Source organism: Misgurnus anguillicaudatus, chromosome 7, assembly GCF_027580225.2.
Source record: "Misgurnus anguillicaudatus chromosome 7, ASM2758022v2, whole genome shotgun sequence".
Classification (NCBI taxonomy): Eukaryota; Metazoa; Chordata; class Actinopteri; order Cypriniformes; family Cobitidae; genus Misgurnus; species Misgurnus anguillicaudatus.
Window position 1 is genome coordinate 8,141,461 of NC_073343.2, and position 20,168 is coordinate 8,161,628.

At 34.8% G+C, this 20,168-nt stretch overlaps 2 protein-coding genes across 10 annotated transcripts; both read right to left on the bottom strand.

Annotated features, from left to right (window-relative positions):
- Positions 1-328: 328 nt before the first annotated feature.
- Positions 329-6,335, bottom strand: LOC129418190 (interferon-induced protein 44-like). Of its 2 annotated transcripts, none has more exons than XM_055173132.2 (8): positions 5,948-6,335; positions 3,804-3,861; positions 3,662-3,710; positions 3,007-3,214; positions 2,433-2,582; positions 2,169-2,343; positions 1,692-1,792; positions 329-1,229 (listed from the first exon to the last, which is right to left on the bottom strand). In XM_055173132.2, the coding sequence occupies exons 2-8, from the start codon at positions 3,817-3,819 to the stop codon at positions 1,017-1,019; spliced, it is 912 nt and encodes a 303-aa protein (XP_055029107.2). In that variant the 5' UTR covers positions 3,820-3,861; positions 5,948-6,335; the 3' UTR covers positions 329-1,016. The 2 variants fall into 2 exon arrangements, with proteins under 2 accessions (XP_055029107.2, XP_055029108.2); XM_055173133.2 differs by having other exon boundaries at positions 331-1,229; positions 2,433-2,579; positions 5,948-6,330.
- Positions 6,336-10,851: 4,516 nt separating this feature from the next.
- LOC129417033 (CUB and zona pellucida-like domain-containing protein 1) lies at positions 10,852-20,168 on the bottom strand. Of its 8 annotated transcripts, XM_073869354.1 has the most exons (23): positions 20,049-20,166; positions 19,501-19,533; positions 19,380-19,406; positions 19,035-19,127; positions 18,876-18,917; positions 18,557-18,655; positions 18,350-18,385; positions 18,015-18,113; positions 17,851-17,889; positions 17,501-17,599; positions 17,343-17,381; positions 17,000-17,098; positions 16,837-16,875; positions 16,518-16,616; positions 16,393-16,431; positions 16,033-16,131; positions 14,298-14,342; positions 14,043-14,193; positions 13,662-13,873; positions 12,379-12,554; positions 11,850-12,241; positions 11,400-11,644; positions 10,852-10,967 (listed from the first exon to the last, which is right to left on the bottom strand). In XM_073869354.1, exons 1-23 carry the CDS (start codon positions 20,092-20,094, stop codon positions 10,912-10,914), a joined length of 2,304 nt encoding a protein of 767 aa, XP_073725455.1. In that variant the 5' UTR covers positions 20,095-20,166; the 3' UTR covers positions 10,852-10,911. The 8 variants fall into 8 exon arrangements, with proteins under 8 accessions (XP_073725455.1, XP_073725458.1, XP_073725456.1 ...); XM_073869357.1 differs by lacking the exons at positions 17,000-17,098; positions 17,343-17,381 and having other exon boundaries at positions 20,049-20,167; XM_073869355.1 differs by lacking the exons at positions 17,851-17,889; positions 18,015-18,113.

Genomic DNA, 20,168 nt, shown 5'->3' on the forward strand with positions numbered 1-20,168 from the left:
AATTTTCAATGTATTGCTGAAACACCCCACCAACACTGTTAATGTACTTATAAAGTTAGATTATTAAACAGTTTTGTTTGTGTCCTTTTGGTTAATTCTATCAACATTGTTTATTTTATCATTTTTAACCCAGCATTGGGTCAAAAAGGTGACAAGCCCAGCCCCTTGGATTGTAAATTAAACTATGCTGAATTGTTTTAACCCTTTATTGGGTCAGATATAAACATTTCTGGCTTAATTTTACCCAACCGCTGGGCTCATCCCTTTTAACCAATGCTGGGTTGAAAATAACACAGCATGAATATTGTTTGTAACTGATATGCACACATCCATCCCTCATGCTTTTATTTTGGATTGATACAAAAAATTATGAAAAAAATTATACAATTCATTGTAAATTGTTTTCATTTCGCTACAATACAACAGATTCCACTGTGTAAAAAGGTCTAACCGTTGCAGGGAATTGCTGACATGTTTCAAAATAGTATTGGAGAACAAGTCAGTGAATAAGAGAATTGGTGACACACAACTTACATACTGAAAAAAGCATATGATGAAGAAATTTCCTTTAATAGCACTCTTTGTCCATTATCATAATAAAAACACAAAATCAAATATTTTTACAAATTTGCAAGATATCATCTGACAGTGAGAGAAAAAGACCAAACACACAGATAGCTTGAGCTTATGTAACTAAAACATCCATCCATTTAATTAACACTGTGTTACAGTAGTTTGTGCCCTGCTTATCCTTACATTTGGTGGACTATCGAATTATTGGATAGATTGTATCCTCAACACTCCATCATGCTACATAATCATTATTTCATACGATTAGTCTATATTTGTATGAAAAGAACTCTAACCAATTAAAAATAATATGTGTTAATTTAATATGCAAATAAATCAACTGTATATTTTAAATTGAGTGGTGTTTCAAGACACATTAGGTCAAACTTGTAAATAATCACCATCACAAGTTTGTTTCAACTATCATACAAGGATAGTCATATTTCTTACTCAGATTTTGTTTGTTTCTCTCTCACATTCTGGCTGTCTTTCTTTTCTAAACGAATCTCTACATTGTCTTTAGCAAGCTGCATAATTTGTGTGAATGCCTGTAAAATCAGAATATCCATGTATTCATTTGATACAATTTCTTCATGGTAGTTCTTCACTGGAAAAATGTGACACATTGGAACACCCAATGAACTGCTGCACAATTCCATCTAAAATCAAAACAAACAAAAATTAAGAGAGAGAAGACACTTGAATAGTTTTGAATATGGGTTTAAAGGCGCTCTAAGCGAATCTGTGCGATGTCACTTTTTGTTGATGTTTGAACTGTTTTCAAACAAACGGAGCATAGCTTACTCCTCCCCCTCCCTCTCCCTTCCGTGCTTTCATGAACACGACCACCCCCACCCCCAAATCCCCGTTTATTGGCTCTGGAACACTTTTTTTGTTTCGTGGTGCTAGGTTTGGCCACTGTGTTGTTATTGCCGTTTGTGGAGCCTGGGCTGTCTACAGAGATCGCGTTTTTTTTACAGTTTGATCAGCAGTCAGGTAGCAAGCAGATAGTGAGGAGATGTTTGCTGTATGTAACAAAAAATATTTTATGGTCTAAAACGTGTGAATTCGCTTAGAGCACCTTTAAGGAACTATTAATGTGAGAGTAAAACATAATTTACCTTCTCTTTTATTTTCTTGCTATGGTAGACCTTCCATATATTATTTTTCACCACAGGACATACTTGATCCACGTTTGTCATGACAACGACCTGAGGCAACCCTGTAATATGTGAAAAGGAATAGAATATATAAGAAAATAATATATTTTTCTACAGGATTGTTTGTTTTGTTTTGTTTTTAGATATGTCTATTTGGCAAGATTCACTTTTTTATAACCACACTTTAAATTTTAAGTTTGCAATGCCTTCTATAGCATTAGAAGTTACTTAATATATAAATAAATAAATATTACAATTGTCTAGTGTTTCGTATATTATAATTTTTTCCAGTAATTTAATATTTTATACTTAAACAATCTAAATGAGCTTAAAATGCAAGAAAGGTGTAAAATTATACATTATAAATGACACAAATCAAAAACAAATGTTTATTGTCGTAATTGCTTTGATAAAACCGTTGAACAATCTCAGTCTTACCAAAAGTCTTACAAACTTTCAGACGAATGTTTCTCAGCTTCTTAAAAATATCATCATGTGCCAATCTGATTTTATCAGCAGCTAAAACATAGACCAGGCAGTAAACCTCATCAGAGAGATCCGGGTCTTTATTATAGTATGGATCTTCTGGAGATATTGGCTTTTCTGGATTAAACTAAGTTTAAGGCACACAAAAATTATATTTAGTGTACATTGCATCAAAAATTATTATGAGGGAATTAAAATTATCGTTGTATTGTTCACCTCATATCCATATTTTATGTTGCCATTTATGGCTTGAATGATGTCGTCCGGATGGTATCCTTTCTTGTCTTCTGCTTCCAAGCCCATGACATCACTGAAGACAATGGGCAATTTTGTATTCCCAGTTTTCATTTTACATTCTCTGTACTGCTTTACAAAAACAAAACATTAACATAACAACAAAAAAACATTATGTAGCAATTAAAACATATAAAAAGGATAGTCTACCCAAAAATAAAAATTCTGTCATCATTTACAAATCTCGTGTTGTTCTAAACCTGTATGAGTTTCTTTCTTCTATCGAATGCAAAATAAGACATTTCGATAAATGATGGTAAGTGCAGTTGACAGTACCCATTGACTTACAAACTATTTGTTTTTCCCACTATGAAAGTCAGTGGGTACTATCAGCTGTATGGTTACCAGCATTTATTAAAATACCTTCATTTGTGTTTAAAAGAAGACAGAAGCTACAGGTTTAGAACAACATAAAGGGAAGTAAATGATGACAGAATTTTCACTTCTGAGTAAACTATCCCTTTAAATGAAGATGCTGTACAAAAAACAAACAAACTTCTGTTGTGAAACTTTTACCACCACCACAGGAGTCACTCATTGCATTGCTAGTTATCCGTCCTTGAAAGGCATTATTAACAGAGTTTATGAAACTTGATTTTCCTGAACCAGGTGGGCCAACCATTATCACCCTCAAGCATTTCAGATTTGTTATGGATGGTTGGATCTGATTAATGCCACTTATTAAAGAGACTTTACTTGGGTTCCTGAACAAAAGAGAAATCCAAAAATTAACAATGGGTTGTATTCATTTTACATTTCTGTTTACTGTTGTACTGTATTTAAATGGGTAAATTAAAAACTATTCAAAGTCTGCCCCGGGTATAATGTTGCCCAAATTTGGTGTAAATCACATAAATCCCCTGGGAGGCCTACAGTGTATTTAACAGTTCATAGAAAAGTTTTAGCTATAGTGAAAAAGCTAATTACATTACATTCAATGTATATTATACAGATGTTCTCTAGATATTGAACCCAAAATATCTGGACTGCTAAAATGATGCTCTACCCACCGAGCTATTGATTACTCTGATCAATAGTAAAATTATAAAGTCTAATAAAATCAGGCCCTTTCTATATTTTATTGTTTTAAGAGATTAGATTAAAACCATCCTAGTTTACTACACTGTTGAAAGTTTAAAAACTGAACAAACCCCCAAGTCACATCCCTCCATGGAGTTTGAAATTCTGGAGTTTCACCTTCTGTTAGGGATTAAAGGCTTTATTTTAGTAATGTTGGTTTCACTTGGTTAGTTACTACATGCAGCTCATTAATTGATGGTAAGAGAGGCTCACCGGAGTTGGAACTCATTTTTTCAACTTCTTATGATTTAAACAAATGCAGATGTTGTCCCTACAAAGAACAGAGTGAAAAACATGAAGTTATACAGCACTGTCAAAGCAACCATAAATCAGTCAACAGCATACCAGTACTGTATTTTTTTAAGTCTGTGAAACTACGTATTAACGTTGCCATCTCATGGAAAGTCGTGTTATAGTCACAAAATATTTTATTAATTTATTTGTGTTTTTGACACTGGAGCATGAATGTCTTTTTCATGTCACTCAGCACGAATTTCTATAAATAGTTTTTCGTGTCGGTGGCACGACTTTCTTTATCGTGTCTGTTTATATATTTTTCTCATTGTTTTTTTCATATTTTTAAATCATTGTCGCTTGGGGTTAGGGTTAGATTCGGGGTTTGCATTAGAATGTAATTTTATGCATTGGTTTCTACATGTTTTTCTTCCGCTCTTAAAACTATTCCCACTTGGAGTTGGTGTTAGAGTTGGGGTTTGGGTTAAAATGTCACAGAAAGTGATTTTAACCCCAATCCCAAGCGACAATGGTAAAAAATAATAGGAAAAAACAATGAGAAGTTGTGACATGAAAAACTATTTATAGAAATTCGTGCTGAGTGACAAGAAAAATACATTTGTGCTCCAGTGGCTAGAAAAACAGTGGAAAATTGTGTCAATAACATGGATACATTAATCAAATATTTTGTGACTATAACACGAATTTCTGTGAGATTGGGCTGCCCAGTCATTGGAGTATTACTGTAGTAGACTAATTGATACCTGCTAACATTCTACTAACTTTAAGCATTTTTGCAACTTCATGCCACATTATTTTTAACCCTTTTAACCCTACCCTAAACCTACCCCTAACTGTCTACTAAAACTTTATCAGAATTAGTTGACATATAGACTGTTTAAAGTGGACTATTGAAATAAAGTGTAACCCTTTTTAACATCTAAAAGAAATGTTCTTTTTCAGAAACGGTTTTTTTTTTGTGAAAAATTGGTACTGCAGATTATAAAAAGGTAATAATTAAAGATTCAACTGTATGACTAAGAACCAAATTTGTTTCTTCTTGATTCAGCTGGTATCTATCCTAGTTAAGGAGGGAAAATTTAGACCTCAGAGCCTGAAACAGCATGCGGAATATGCTTTTTATTATTTTTATTACATGTTATGCTAACTTGTGAACTAGCGTCCAAGTATTTTTACTTTTGAATAAATTACAATACACAATTTTATCTCAAGTTTCTAATATGTGTGCATGCTGGTTTGTTGTTTAACTTGTCATTCATCCCTGCGTCTATATAGTAAAATCCAAGCTCTCATGAAATAATTATCACTACAATGCTTAAAGAACACACCATGTGATTGCAAAGAGCAAAATAATTTATATTTTTTATTGTAATTTTCCTGTGTTTAGGACCAAATAACCTACACTGTAAAAAAAATCCGTAGAAATTACAATGTTATTGCAGCTGGGTTGCCGGAAATTTACCGTAGATTTACGTTTATGTTATTTACTAGCAAGAGTTTGTTCAAAGTTAAATAAATTTTAAATATTAACAAGTCTTTATCTTTACAGAATAAAACTATACAATAACAGCCTCATGCAAAGCATTCTGGGAAACAGAAATCCTCATCAACCTTTTTCTGTTTTTGCTTCAGATTTTGTTTTCCAGAATGTTTTGCTTGATGCTGTTTTTTTAGTTTTACTCTGTAAAGACAAAGACTTATAAATGTTTACTGTTCATTTAACTTTGAACAAACTCTTGCCAGTAAATAACATAAATGTAAATCTACGGTAAATTACCGTCAACCCAGCTGCAATTTCTACAGAATTTTTTTACAGTGTAGTTAAATTACATTAAATCCTGGTAATGTTTTACTATGTAGATTCAAGTGTAACACTCTTGTGGCATTATACAGTGAGATTCTTATTCTGTGAAACCTCTAGCAGCCTAATGACACAAACCACAAAAGTACACAGTACTAAATTACTCAATTGCAAATCTGTAAGTGTTTACAAGTGTACATGTAGAATTAAGACATGCAAGTATACAGTACACAATTACAGTAAATGCCATAAAACAATACATTTTAATATTAAATATCAAAGACTTTAAATTAATACTCACCTACCTGTGGAGTACAAATAAGTACAGTAATAACACAGCTAAGTACAGTAATAACACAGAAGCACAAACTGCCTACTTATACCTGGTTTACTTTGACTTTCTGTAGTAATATAAAGAGAACAGAAATAAATTGGTTCCTGTTACTACTACCTGATTTTTTGCGCCTTCCTATTTTTTCTAGATTCAACAATTATTTGTAAAGTATTAAAGGCTCTGTGTTTCCTGTGTCTTTGTCTGGTATTGTTTAGTCGTGTCAGTGGTGAGTGTGTGTTCTACTTCCATTTTCAAGTGGTAGTGTATTTGATCACACTTCTTCTGTGTTGGTTTGGTCTTCAGTTTGATCACACCACTTGCTTCAATGTCTCCTTGAGCATACCAGCATGGATTTCCATTAGGGAGTAGAATCTTCCCAGTTTAGTTCATGGCTTTGGATAGCAGCAGGCAGAGTCTATGTTATGCACCATGTTCTGTTTAGGACAAAATGTGTTCCTATAGCTCAGCTGGTAAAGCAATGTAAAGGTCATGGGTTTGGCAGGGAACACATACTGTAAAAATGTATATTGAAGGTACACTCTAAAAACAAATGGGGCTAAGTGGTTCTTTGCTCGTAATCATAGAACAACCGTTTTCTAGTGCCATACAGCACCGGCGAATCACCTGTGTAGAACCACATGGGGGTCATTTAGAACCACTATAGCACCACATGTGGTTCTACATAGCACTATGTGGTTCTACACAGGTGCTTCACAGGTGCTTCACCGGTGCAATATGGCACTAAAATGGTTATTCTATGATTACGAGCAAATAACCACTTTTGGTATTTAGCACCGTTTGTTTTTAGAGTTGGCTTGGATAAAAGTGCCTGTCTAATGCATATATAATCCTTCAGACCGAGACTGTCAGGGTCTCTCTCTCTCTCCCTCTCATTTTGATCACCCATGAGCAATGCAGATGACTGGTCTCTCCATACAAGAGGCGTCTAGAGGCTTTTCTACAAAGTATTAATTAAATAAAGTGTGTTCAATACTTAATCCCTGTGTCATTTCATTTTATTTATTATGACCCAACTTGTATACTTAATGTTCTGATTTCTTTGTATGAATTCAACATTTGGCTTGATGGCTACATCTGGTGGAAATTTTGTGTCAATAAAAGTGTCAAATACTTATTTTCCCCGCTGTAGCTATAGTATATGTGACCAGTCACGGAAAGTAGGGACACAAGTCGGATCCGGGATTTTTTTTGTTATTCACAGATTCTGAAAGTGCAGTTTCTAAGCTTTCCAACGATGTGTAACACGTGGAAATCTGATAAGATTTGGAGAAGTTGTGGCCATTTGAATATAGGAACTCAGAAATACTCAAACCGAGAAAATCGAGACGAAAGGGACTCTTCTTTTCAACTGAGGGAGACAATAGGGCTCATTTACATCTCATTTAGCTAAGCCATACCCCATGTAAAGCCGTTTTGAGATACAGATGTTATAGCATGATATGTAGTATTTTATAACCAAATAACAACATGCAAAAATAAACATGACTCTTTTTACCTTTGTGGGGATCACAAGTCGAATCCAGTCTGTTTCAGATTATCCAATGACCATTTTGTCCACAAATGCGTATAATCCGTGAAATATAGATTGTTTACATCAGATTTCGCATGACCCGGCAAAACGTGACATTTTCACGTTGGTCCATACGTGAAATAGTCACGTATTTGCGTGATATAGGGTTGCAATCTGAAGTCTATTTACAACGTAACATGTAAGGGTATATGAGATTACACTCCGTTAAACACATGAACCCGCCTTCAAAGTTTGTATTTAAAATAGGGAGGGAGGTAGTTTCATAGATCATCCAAACAGCGCCGTCGAAAACGTGAAGTCCTTTAGGGATGTAACCAATCGCTCGCTCGTTCCTCCATTAGCCAATAACTTCATGGAAAATATTGATAGACAAAGCATGTAGCCAATTATATAAAGACTACAACGATCTCTGTATAACTTCTGTGTGTTTGGACTCATGCTGCGCTGCAAGAACTGACATAGAGATGACGTCAAAGTCCCGCGAGAGCGAGTCTAAATTAAATTACTCCATACGATTTCTTGAAGAGCTCTCGCGGTACTTTGACGTCATCTTACTGCGGCGCCGCAGTCGGCTGACGTACGATGCGGCTGACTGTTATTTGTTCCGCCCCAGCTTCTTTTATTTTTCTTTTGTTTTGTGCGCCAGAGCTTTACAGTCTGGGGAGATACACGCTATAAGTTTGAAAAAAAACTTAGCAAACATGTCTGAGGGACAGGGCAGCCGCGTCACTACAGTCACGTGACTTTACGCTCGAGCCGGAAGAGAAGACAATGCTGAATAAAGTCGTAATTCTGCTATTTTTGACCAAACTGTATTTCCGATGCTTCAACACAATCTAACTGACCTACTGATGTCACATGGACTACTTTGATGATGTTTTTATTACCTTTCTGAACATGGAAACCATACATAGATTTTCAATGAAGGAGATAGAAAGCTCTCGGACTAAATCTAATGATAAAACATCTTAAACTGTGTTCCGAAGATGAACGGAGGTCTTCCGAGTTTAGAACAACATAAGGGTAAGTCATTAATTGCATTATTTTCATTTTTGGGCGAACTATCCTTATTTAGTAGTCACGCTGTTCCCTTTGGGGGCGGAGGCGAAAACACAAGCTTATACAGTATGTAAATATACACAGACAATGACGCCCCCCGCTGCACGCTAGAATCTCCGGAAAAACAAGCCTATTTTAACCGCAAAATGTACGCTTTTAAATATACAAAAACTGCTATCTCAAACATGGAGAGGCTTCTTTGTGATCTCAACTAACAGATTCTGCAATAAAACGAAAATCACAAATTTTGAAAAAAAAACTTTGTTTCTCATTTTCTCGAAACTTGTGCTGCCGATTTGTGTCCCTGGTTTCCGTGACGGGTCACATATGCATGACTCATGAACCATAATTAATCCCAACACAGCTAAACTAAAAACAGTTGGACATACTGAAGACATACTGCTTTTATGCTACCTAAAATAAGCTGATATAGGCCTATAACAGTATGTAAACCTAAATCTGTGGGAAGCTGTCAGATGTGATTATTAGCATTGTCGTTGACAGCACAACTAAAGTGTCAGAATCCTGCCAGATCCTTGTTTATATTTAGATCTAGTTTAGCATGGCAGGGTTCTGACAGTACATATGTTTTATGTGGGAGATGTGTGGTTTTAGTATTGGTTTATTCTGAACACGCATTTCCCGGGTCTCGTCACTTTTTCCCCGATCCCTTACTTGTAATGATTTCCAGGTGTATGTAATTTACTTTGTCCCTATTTATTGTCCATGGCTGAATCCGAAATCGCATACTTACTGTGTAGGTACTTAATTTCACTGGGTACCTACTTAACGTGCGCTAAGACAGTACCTACGTTCACGTTAAGTATGGACAGCATCCGCCATGTTGACGTTATCATGTGACATATGACGTAGTAGACTTGTTCGAGTTCATGCGGAACCACAAGAATCGACAGGAGATTGACATTACAATACCGCGAGAGCAACACGAAATCAGACTTCTCCGTATGATTTCTGGAATCGCTCTCACGGTACTTTGATGTCATCCACCTGTTGGTTCTTACAGCGGTGCATAAACTCGAACAAACCTAATAAAAGACATGAAAACGTATGCGTGTGTATGAGGGACAGGTGCACTAACAACTGATTGCACAGTAACTTCACAACTCTACTACGGTCTCTGTCAGTGTTACAGATATATTACATAATTTTATAGTGGACAAAAATAAGTAAAACAAGCAGATTGTAATTTAATATCTATTGTCAGATGACAGCTGTGCTTGAATACAAACTAGACAATGCAGTCAATGTGATTATATACATTTTAGTGAAACAAGCTCTTGTATTTACTTAAAACAACAGGAAACATGAATAAAAAAATGAATGAATAAAACCATCACAATAAATGAAAACGTATTGAAGTGAATCCCATATAAAACAAAACTTTACTCAAATGTATTTTTCTAACAAACCATCACATATTTACTATCATCTCAACACAGCTGTGATAATTCTACAGCTCTATTTTAATGAATCAGCTGAGCACTTTGTGGTATATCCTGGCAGGTCTGTGCGTGAAGTCAGGGTGCTGAGGAACAGCCCTGTGTAACGTATCGAAATCACCCGATTGGCAGGTCTCCGGTCGATTTCTTTGCTTTCCCGTGGCATCATGGGAAAACTGGGATAGAAGTGTCCATCCGATGCACGCTTCAGAATCTGGGCGGACTCAGTAGGGCATGAGGTTTCTGACATACTATGCGTTCACCTACTGCTTTTTGCCTACTATATAGTATGGCAGTATGTGGTTTCGGATTCAGCCCTTGTGTTTGCTGTTCTGTGCACGTTCGTCTTGTCACATATCCTGTTGGTTCCTGTGAGAGTTTGGTGAAGTCTTTGCTTGTTTTATGTTTATAAAGTTTATTGTTAGTTTTGTTAAGTTTAGTGTCAGTTTAGTGTCGTGTTTCCCTTGTCTTGTTTTGCCCCCTCGTGGGTTTTGTTTTCCCTGTTTACACTGTTATTTAATAAATTCCTTTGTCGTCAATCGTCCGCATTTGGGTTCGTGTCTTGAGTCTCTAAACCTTGACATAAAGGACCAAAATTCCATTGTCATGTAAGTGAGGATTTAGAAATAATAATTGTAATAATTTAATATTGTGCTCATACAAAAAATAAGTTAAAATATAATATTAAACAATCCTTTCAGATCTTAAACAACTACTTCAACCACTCATATTAAAATGTTTACATGACACAGGACAGGACAGATCTTATGTTGATAAAAATGAAAAGACGGCAGTCATACTGAGATTTTCAGGAATGCTTTAATCTTTTTTAACTGATTATAATGGTGATGATTTTGAAATCACTCTCCTGTCTCAGTCTCTTGAAGATTGAGCTCTTGAAGATCAGGCTTCACTCCTGCACAAATAGAGAACATATTAACATTGTGCAGTCAGGCGTTTCCCAGATTTTTTTTTTTTTTAAGTTGAACCACTTTTAAATTCACATAGTATCTTAAAAACGTTTATGCTTATAATGCAAGTTGGAATATTATGTATATCTTATATAATGTATACTCCATCAGTATTATTTATATATACACAGTTACATTTAGGTATTTAGCAGACACTTTTATCCAAAGTGACTTACAAAGATAAGGAAACAATCAAGTGATTTGTCATAGGGAGGCAATGATAAAAAAGTGCTTACCAAGTTTATATATATATATATATATATATATATATATATATATATATATATATATATATATATATATATATATGAAGATGTCTGACAAAATATTTTAAATTGAATAATTTTTACATTATATGACACAAAACTTCCACTGACCTTTGAGTTTGATTGGCCCAAGTATCAGAGTGTTGGTGTGATAGTTGGATTCAAGAGACCTCCGGCGCCGTCTTTGGCAGCCTCGGCTACAGCGAGAGTTGCTATCATTGCCAGGGCAGATGATCACCTTACACTGCAAGTACACATTGGCATGAGTCCGAAGGAACTTAAAAGCCTGGAAACGGAACCGAGCGTAATACTGCTGGCCGTTAATGTAGGAATAATATGTGCTGTCTCTGGCACATCTGAAACAAAACAGTGAAACTCAAATTTAATTTACGACACAGAATTATTTCAGCAATTAATAGAAATTATTAAGTCTATATTGTTTAACACTGTCATGTTCTATATGTTGGAGGAAGTAACATTAAAAAATTTCTATATACTAGTCTATATATACATCTAAACTCCATAACTAAAAACATTAAATGTTCTGTGGTGTGATCTTACCCATTACGCAGCAGGTCATAGGAGCGGGTTTTGAAGTCATTTGGATCTGGAGATGCAACACAGGTGTCCAGGAACAAATCTAGGGTTTCATCACGTCTATCTAACACAACCTGAACATACATGTATTGGTTAAGGTTCACCTCATACGGAGAGTCATAAATTTGTTGGTTGAAACTGCTAGAGTTGTAAAAGGCAATGCTGGCATTAAAGCGACCCGCTCCTGTGATGGTAGCATTGATGTCCTCTTTGGCCTTGTAGAGTATCTGCACCACAGTGTCCGGCTCCATTCTGCAGCCCACACGTAACAGAAACTGTGACTGACGGGTGATCTCACCCCATTGAGACTGAGACGCCCGCACGTTGTTGGTGTAAGTCACATAACCATTCATCATCTAAAGAAATATAGAGACTCAGACAGTGAGCAAAGTTTTATAGTACATAAAAAATTTAATAATGATTTGAAGTTTTTAGGATCTTTTTCTTTTAATTTCCACATTTTCTTCAAAGACCATACATTTTTGGACTATACCTCTTTGCTGGTACCACATGTATCCAGAGAGAAGCGGAACACAACCCCAGTACTGTTAATGGTGGGTCTGCACCGATTGTCATCCACATAAAGGTCATTTCCATTGAGCCCAAGTGAATTCAAGTATGACCTTTGAATGACAATGACCATGTTGTCCGAGGAACAGTCCACACGACCTGCAGAGTTACATTTTTAGGTTTAAATTTTGTGCTTTTAATGTATGTTACACTTGAACCGTTCAATCTTGCTTTAATTGGTGAGGTGCCAAAGATCGTGTTTTTAAATTCCTGGGATGCCAGTGTGTGCATTCTTACTTCAAGTCATTTAACACTGTAAAGTAAATGAAGAATTCTGGCAAGCATGAAGATATTTCAATTAAACTGAATAAAGGGTCTGGGTATCATCCTGGGTTAATTTATCTTAGCTTTCATTTTTTTCCCTGTTGATTTAGACCATGGTTAACCAAACTTTAAAAAACACTTATTTTAACAAAAATGCCTGAAACTAAGCTTTTTTTAGAAAATGTGATATCAGCCATCTGACTTTGACCATAGAACTTAAAATGTTAGCTAACCTGATAGATCCAGAAACAAAAAGATGATAAAGACATAAAAAAATTACTAGCAGGATAAGAGGTGCAGATGATCTTGTTGTTGCTTTGCTAAAATAAGACAGTAAATGGGAATTTACTTGTTCTTAAAGAGAGAAACACAAAAAGTTACACGAACTGTGGTAAAAACATTATTATCTACTTGTATTACATTACAATACAAATAAACATGACTGATTTATTGATTTAAGACCATTGCGTTGCACATTTATGTTGCTTCATAATGCCTTGTATCCATTTTTCAGTCAAATTGTTTCCAAATGTTGTTAAAATAATATTATCTTCACCGTTTTTGTTTTTGCTTGTCAGTATCTATTGATATATTTTGTCATTTACATACCTATTATTAAACAGGAAATGTTTATGCATATATCCGCTACACCAGATATCCAACATGGCGCTCATATGCTACTAGCCCATTTACAAATAGCATAAACTGTATCATACATTATACAAATAATGTGAACAATACGTTAGGGCAATATACTGTACGTTTTCACGTTAACTTAAATACTAAAATACATTAAGCAATTTCAACTTTTGGATACAGTACGTTACAGCGACTCATCAATTGCTATGATTTAAAAAGTGTTGAAATGCCAAGATAATTTTGCTTGAAAATTTAAGGCAATCATTTTTTACAGTATAATGCATGTACAATACAGGTCTTTACCTTGATCTGCGGTCAGTGAGCTTGTGAACTGGGCCTTAAAGCCACGGCTCACAACAGAGGAGTCACTCCTGAAGACAACAGTCAAGTATTGAGAAGATGAGTGAAACGTCTGGTGTGTGGTGTCATTGAAGCAGATCCTTCCCAGCACTGGATAACCAGTGGAAGAACCATCATGTACAGAGATATAGTCGCAGTTACAGCAGTTCTCCAATCTGAAAGAAGCAGAAATAAGCTAAAGGTTTTCTTTTGTTGATTTTATAAATTCATTTTAATTTGGGTAATATGTGATATCTTATAATAATATCAAAGGTCACACCCTCACTAAACAGGCTTCTTGTGCTTTCACACATTGCAAACTGTTACAGCTGATCTCTCACTTACTGTATATCAGCAAATGACAAGAAGATCCTCTGTCCTGCCTGGGCAGACAGATACCACACACAGTAAGCATTGTTATAATAATAGTTTGGGTAACTGGGACTTGAAAACAGCCCAGAACCATACAGGTGTCCTCCACACTCAGCATAATAATCTGGAGATCAGATGAAAGCAAATCTATACTTACAAACAAATATCATCAGAAATCAGTTACAGGAAGAGGATTTAGGTTAATTTATTACAAATATCACTTGTCACCTGTTGTCGTGTCTGGCCATGATGTCGTGTACAGTGGACAATACCCTGAGTAACAGAGAGTTTTAACATGATTAAAGAGAAACCTGTTCTTGGTCATGTTTGAGTATTACACAACAATTCACTCATTCACAGTATGTTTTCATTCTATTGTAAACAGCATTATTTAAAACATATCTTTTTTATGTTCTTTAAAGCTGCATAGAAAAGAGATGGCTTTGCATACAGGTAAGTAAATATGACAGAATTTTTAGACATTTTTTTTAGAAAACGGCCCGTTCTTGTCCATTTTGATTGGTTGAAAGCGTTCTAAGCCGTGATAAAATTCCCTGGTAACCCACGTTTCGGACTGCATTACATAAGTATCACTGCGCCACTGTTGCTGATTTATGAAAATAAACACCACAGTCTTTAATCATATTTTTTATTTTTCTACAATTGCATAATTAAAGCTGCGGTCGGCAACTTTTTTTAATCATACTTTTTGATCATATTCACGGAAACCAACACTATGCTCCGATAGAACAACATAAATTAGACTGTTTAAGAAAAAAACCTGCGCTTCTAGCTCCACCTAGAGCCTGTTTTTGAGCCCGGTTCACTTGGTCCAGTCAGCGCAGGCCGGTTCATTTGGTCCAATGAAATTGTAATCATTTGGAATTAACTCAATCCTCTAGAGTTGTCGACGGCAGCTTTAATGGCAATATCCAGATAAATGTCAATAAATATTATTGAGTGATCTCGTCAATAAATAGAAAACGCTTCTCTTTATTGTAACATCAAATCCATATTTCCACTATTATCCACTAGATGTTGATTTTACCCAACTTAAACACTGACACATTCACTCAACACTAAAAACAGCATTTAAGTTTTGACCAGGCTCTGAATCTGATCTCTTACAAAGTTCTTCACAAAAATGAAATTATCTCAACTTTTAGCTAAAAATGTAGAGAACAAATGAAGGTAGGATGAACTTTTTTTGTTTATTTATTTGTTTGAAAGTGGAGGGTCTGTTCTTTAATTTGATATATTTTATGTTTATTTAAAGAAGATAATTTTTCTGGAAGGCATTAAACTAAAACTGGGTGGCAACTTTTTTTTTAAACGCTGACGGGGAAAGAGTTAAGCATGCTTCCAAGCATATTTGATCAACAGTTGCACGATATAAATGTTAATTTATAAATTAGATGAATGTTGATTTATGAAAATACACACTACAGTCTTTAATCATATTTTCATTGTGTCTTTGCTGCGTCTGTGTTGCTTGAACACTGCGCTCTGTTGCAGCCACACTTGATTCTGAGGAACTACTTTGTTTGGTGAAAGAGTCATATTTGTACTAATATAATTACAACTTATTTGTGTTTTATTTTATGAAACCCTGCTATGCATATGAAGTAACCGTTTTATAAAAGCAATAAGCCCCGCGAAGCAGTGGCGTTACAGTGCATTTATAACAGCTAAGGGGGTTTTAGGCAACGCCCCTTAGCTGTTATAAAACAAAAACACCCCTTAGCTGTTATAAAATGCACTGGTAACCCACTGCTTCTTGGGGCTTATTGCTTTATTAACTAACTTTTTACAGCTCTACCCAGACATACTACATGGATTCGTTTTTATACATTTTTCACATTAGTATAAGTGTTATTCTTATACATCCGTGATGTTTACCACAACTTCACAACATCACATTTTAACTAGCATTACAGTATGTGCCTGAATTTGAGAAACTCACTGTTATAGTCATAGCAACAGTTTCCATAGTAACGACAGTTGTCTCTGCATGAACAGCTTCCAAGATTGTAGCCACAGTTGTACCTGCAGGAGGGTGAAGCTATAGACAGAACAGATTTTACTCATGATGTCATCAATATGTGTGTAATGTACACATTTTTGCATCACTCCATTTACATTTAGTGTAAGAATACAATTGAAAATGCAAAGCTGGACTGTTTACTGGATTTAATGCGTACATTCAACTTATTAGATGTTACGTTGGCATCTTTAAATTAAACTGACTTTTTAAAACTATTTTTCTACTATTCCTAATATAATTAAATATCATTAATTTGATTGAACTGAAAGAAATTTGCACCTGTTGCTGTCTCTTCAGTTGTTGCTGATAAGCAGTAATCTGCGTTAAGAAATCAAATGCCATGTATGTCAACATAAATACTTTATTACTATTTATTGAAACACGGTACATTTTGACAAACTCACTGTCATAGTCATAGCAACAGTTTCCATAGTAACGACAGTTGTCTCTGCATGAACAGCTTCCAAGATGGTAGCCACAGTTGTACCTGCAGGAGGGTGAAGCTACAGAAAAGATTTTACTCATGATGTCATCAATATGTGTGTAATGTACACATTTTTGCGACACTGCATTTACATTTAGTGTATGAATACAATTGAAAATGCAAAGTTGGACTGTTTATTGGATTTTAAAATGCATACATTCAACTTATTAGATGTTACATTGGCATCTAAATGAATTATTAAATATCATTAACTTTATTGAACTGAAAGAAATTTGCACCTGTTGCTGTCTCTTCAGTTGTTGCTGATGAGCAGTAATCTGCATTAAGAAATCAAATTCCATTTATGTCAACATAGATACTTTATTACCATTTCTGGTAACACAGTAAGTACACATTTGTAAGTAGAAATTACATTTTTATGTTTAATAAAGAGCAACTCACTGTTATAGTCATAGCAACAGTTTCCATAGTAACGACAGTTGTCTCTGCATGAACAGCTTCCAAGATGGTAGCCACAGTTGTACCTGCAGGAGGGTGAAGCTATAGACAGAACAGATTTTACTCATGATGTCATCAATATGTGTTTAATGTACACATTTTTGCTTCACTCCATTTACATTTAGTGTAAGAATACAATTGAAAATGCAAAGCTGGACTTTTTATTGGATTTAATGCGTACATTCAACTTATTAGATGTTACGTTGGCATCTTTAAATTAAACTGAGTTTTTAAACAATTTTTCTACAATTTCTATTAAATATCATTAACTGAAATACATTTTTACCCGTTGCTGTCTCTTCGGTTGTTGCTGATGAGCAGTAATCTGAGAAATCAAATGCCATGTATGTCAACATAGATACTTTAATTGTATTTCTAGAAACACAGTAAGTACACATTTGTACGTGAATATTAAAAATGTATGTTTAATGAAGAGCAACTCACTGTCATAGTCATAGCAACAGTTTCCATAGTAACGACAGTTGTCTCTGCATGAACAGCTTCCAAGATTGTAGCCACAGTTGTACCTGCAGGAGGGTGAAGCTATAGAAAGAACAGATTTTACTCATGATGTCATCAATATGTGTGTAATGTACACATTTTTTGCCTCACTCCATTTACATTTAGTGTATACAATTGAAAATGCAAAGCTAGACTGTTTATTGGATTTAAAAATGCGTACATTGAACTTATTAGATATTACATTGGCATCTAAATTTAACTGACGTTTTAAACAAATTTCTACTATTCTTATTAAATATCATTAACTTTATTGATCTGAAAGAAATGTTCACCTGTGGCTGTCTCTTCAGTTGTTGCTGATGAGCAGTAATCTGCATTAAGAAATCAAATGCCATGTATGTCAACATAGATAATTTATTACCATTTCTGGAATACTATGGAAGTACACATTTGTAAGTAGAAATTACATTTTTATGTTTAATGAAGAGAAACTCACTGTTATAGTCAGAGCAACAGTTTCCATAGTAATGACAGTCGTATCTGCATGAACAGCTTCCAAGATAGTATCCACAGTTGTACCTGCAGGAGGATGAAGCTATAGACAGAACAGATTTTACTCATGATGTCATCAGTATGTGTGTAATATCAACATTATTTAGTCACACCATTGTTTACTGTATCAGTTTATGTTCAAGGGCAAAGCTGGACTGATTACTGGCCTTACAAAAGTTGTTGTACATTACGAATTGTATTTAATGTAAAGCGAAGTGTCACTTTTCAGAAAATCCCAGTTAATATCATTAATGTCATCTAAAAGAAAGTAAAGAGCACCTGTTGCTATCTCTTCAGTTGTTGATGAGCAGTAACCTGTGTTATAAGAAGCAATAAAACTGAATCAGTAAAATTAAAGACATGTATGTCAATATTGATATAGTAGAAACTATATCCAAAACTTACAATGACTAATCATGTGCTCACAACAGGAGCGATTTCATGTGGGTAATTAGCCTTGTGTCTGTTTGTTTAAGAGATACTTACTGTTATAGTCATAGCAACAGTTCCCATAGTAATGACAGTCGTATCTGCATGAACAGCTGCCAAGATAGTAGCCACAGTTGTGCATGCAGGAGAAAGAAGCTAAAAGGGAAACCGATATTACCAGTAATGTGGAAATGCTTACAGAGAGATCATGCAGTTTGTCCTAAAACTATGAATAACAAGTGAAGTAGAGAATTAATATTGATGATAATGATGAGGGCATTATTACTGTTTATACAGTGTTTAAAAATGTGGGTATTTTTTCAAATCAATCCCATTTAATCCCATCATCAATGTCATTCATTTGAGTATAAGACACCTGCTGTTGTTTCTGGCTCCTCAGTTGTGGATGAGCAATAACCTGTGTAAAGAAAAGCAACAAACTAAATCATTTAAAGTCACCTATGTTAATGTTGTCACAGTAGAAACCATTTGTCCGGTACAGGAATGATTTGAATTGGTCTAAAGAGGAACTTACTGTTAAAGTCATGGCAACAGTTTCCAAGGTACTGACAAGAGGTTTCACAGGAACAGCTTCCAAAGCCATAGCCACAACTTTTATAGCAGGAATCTATAAAGATATTTTATATTTTTACTTTTTAATATTATGTTTTTTATTTTATATTATATTTTTACTATTTTTCATTAATATGTGTGTAATGTATTACTACAATAGGATTACATACTAGACTACAGATTACATACTTGGATATCATTCTTTATCCTTAAAAAGACTACAGACTATTAAAAACAGAAAAGTTAAAAACAAATAGTGTTGTCATTCCTTTTTTCAGGACTAACAACAAAACCTTAAATACTGTACATGCAAAGGGATCCATTGTTGTTGAGTCTGTACAAAGTAAAGTAAATATAACATGAAATTATATTTTAACATTAGAATAACAATGATACACCCATATCTCAATGTGTTGAGGGATATTTACCTGTCCATGTCCATCCATTGGCTAAAGTTAATGCTGAAATACACAGACCAGACGTAATATTCATTATATTTTTCCCTCAATAAGTGTAATGCTTTACATGCCATTATATACAGTAGTATAGCATCAAACACTGGGTAGGCATGGGCCGGTATGAGATTTTGGTGGTATGATAACCTTAAGCAAAAATACCACGGTTTCACAGTATTGAGGTTTTGGCATTTCAACACTAAAATGTGTTATTTTCAGACGTATACAAACAACAACTTTTTAACTGGACATAATACATTTTATTTTTAAACAACATACAACATGTATGCTGGGTTTTTTGTAATATATATTAAATTTAAATTATATGACTTAATGATTTAACTAACTTTGTGTAAACCCAGCTCATACCTTGCAAACGGTATTACAGAAAATGTTAGTGGTTTTAAAACCTCGACTGTTAAAAAGCTCAATATACTTTGAAACCGGTAACCGGCCCATGGGCCATGCCTACACCATTTTGCATGAATCAGAAGGTTCATTTAATGTAAGGATTTTCTTACCTTGAAAGCCTAGAAAGACCCAGAGAAGATACGCAGGAGCTTCCATCTTTATCCTTTAGGTAAGGTTTGTCTTCAACATTTCTCTCATCATTTTTATAGCCAAAACCAGGTTAAGAATGA

Coding starts and splice junctions, on each gene's coding strand:
- LOC129418190 (XM_055173132.2), bottom strand. Junction 3,215..3,661: donor TGGAGGGATGTGACTTGGGG/GTTTGTTCAGTT, acceptor TCTTTTGTTCAG/GAACCCAAGTAAAGTCTCTT. Junction 1,230..1,691: donor GCAAGAAAATAAAAGAGAAG/GTAAATTATGTT, acceptor TTTTGATTTTAG/ATGGAATTGTGCAGCAGTTC.
- LOC129417033 (XM_073869354.1), bottom strand. CDS start 20,094: ATGGAAGCTCCTGCGTATCTTCTCTGGGTCTTTCTAGGCTTTCAAG. Junction 19,407..19,500: donor CAATGGATGGACATGGACAG/GTAAATATCCCT, acceptor TACTTTGTACAG/ACTCAACAACAATGGATCCC. Junction 14,343..16,032: donor CTGTTGCTATGACTATAACA/GTGAGTTTCTCA, acceptor TCTGTTACTCAG/GGTATTGTCCACTGTACACG.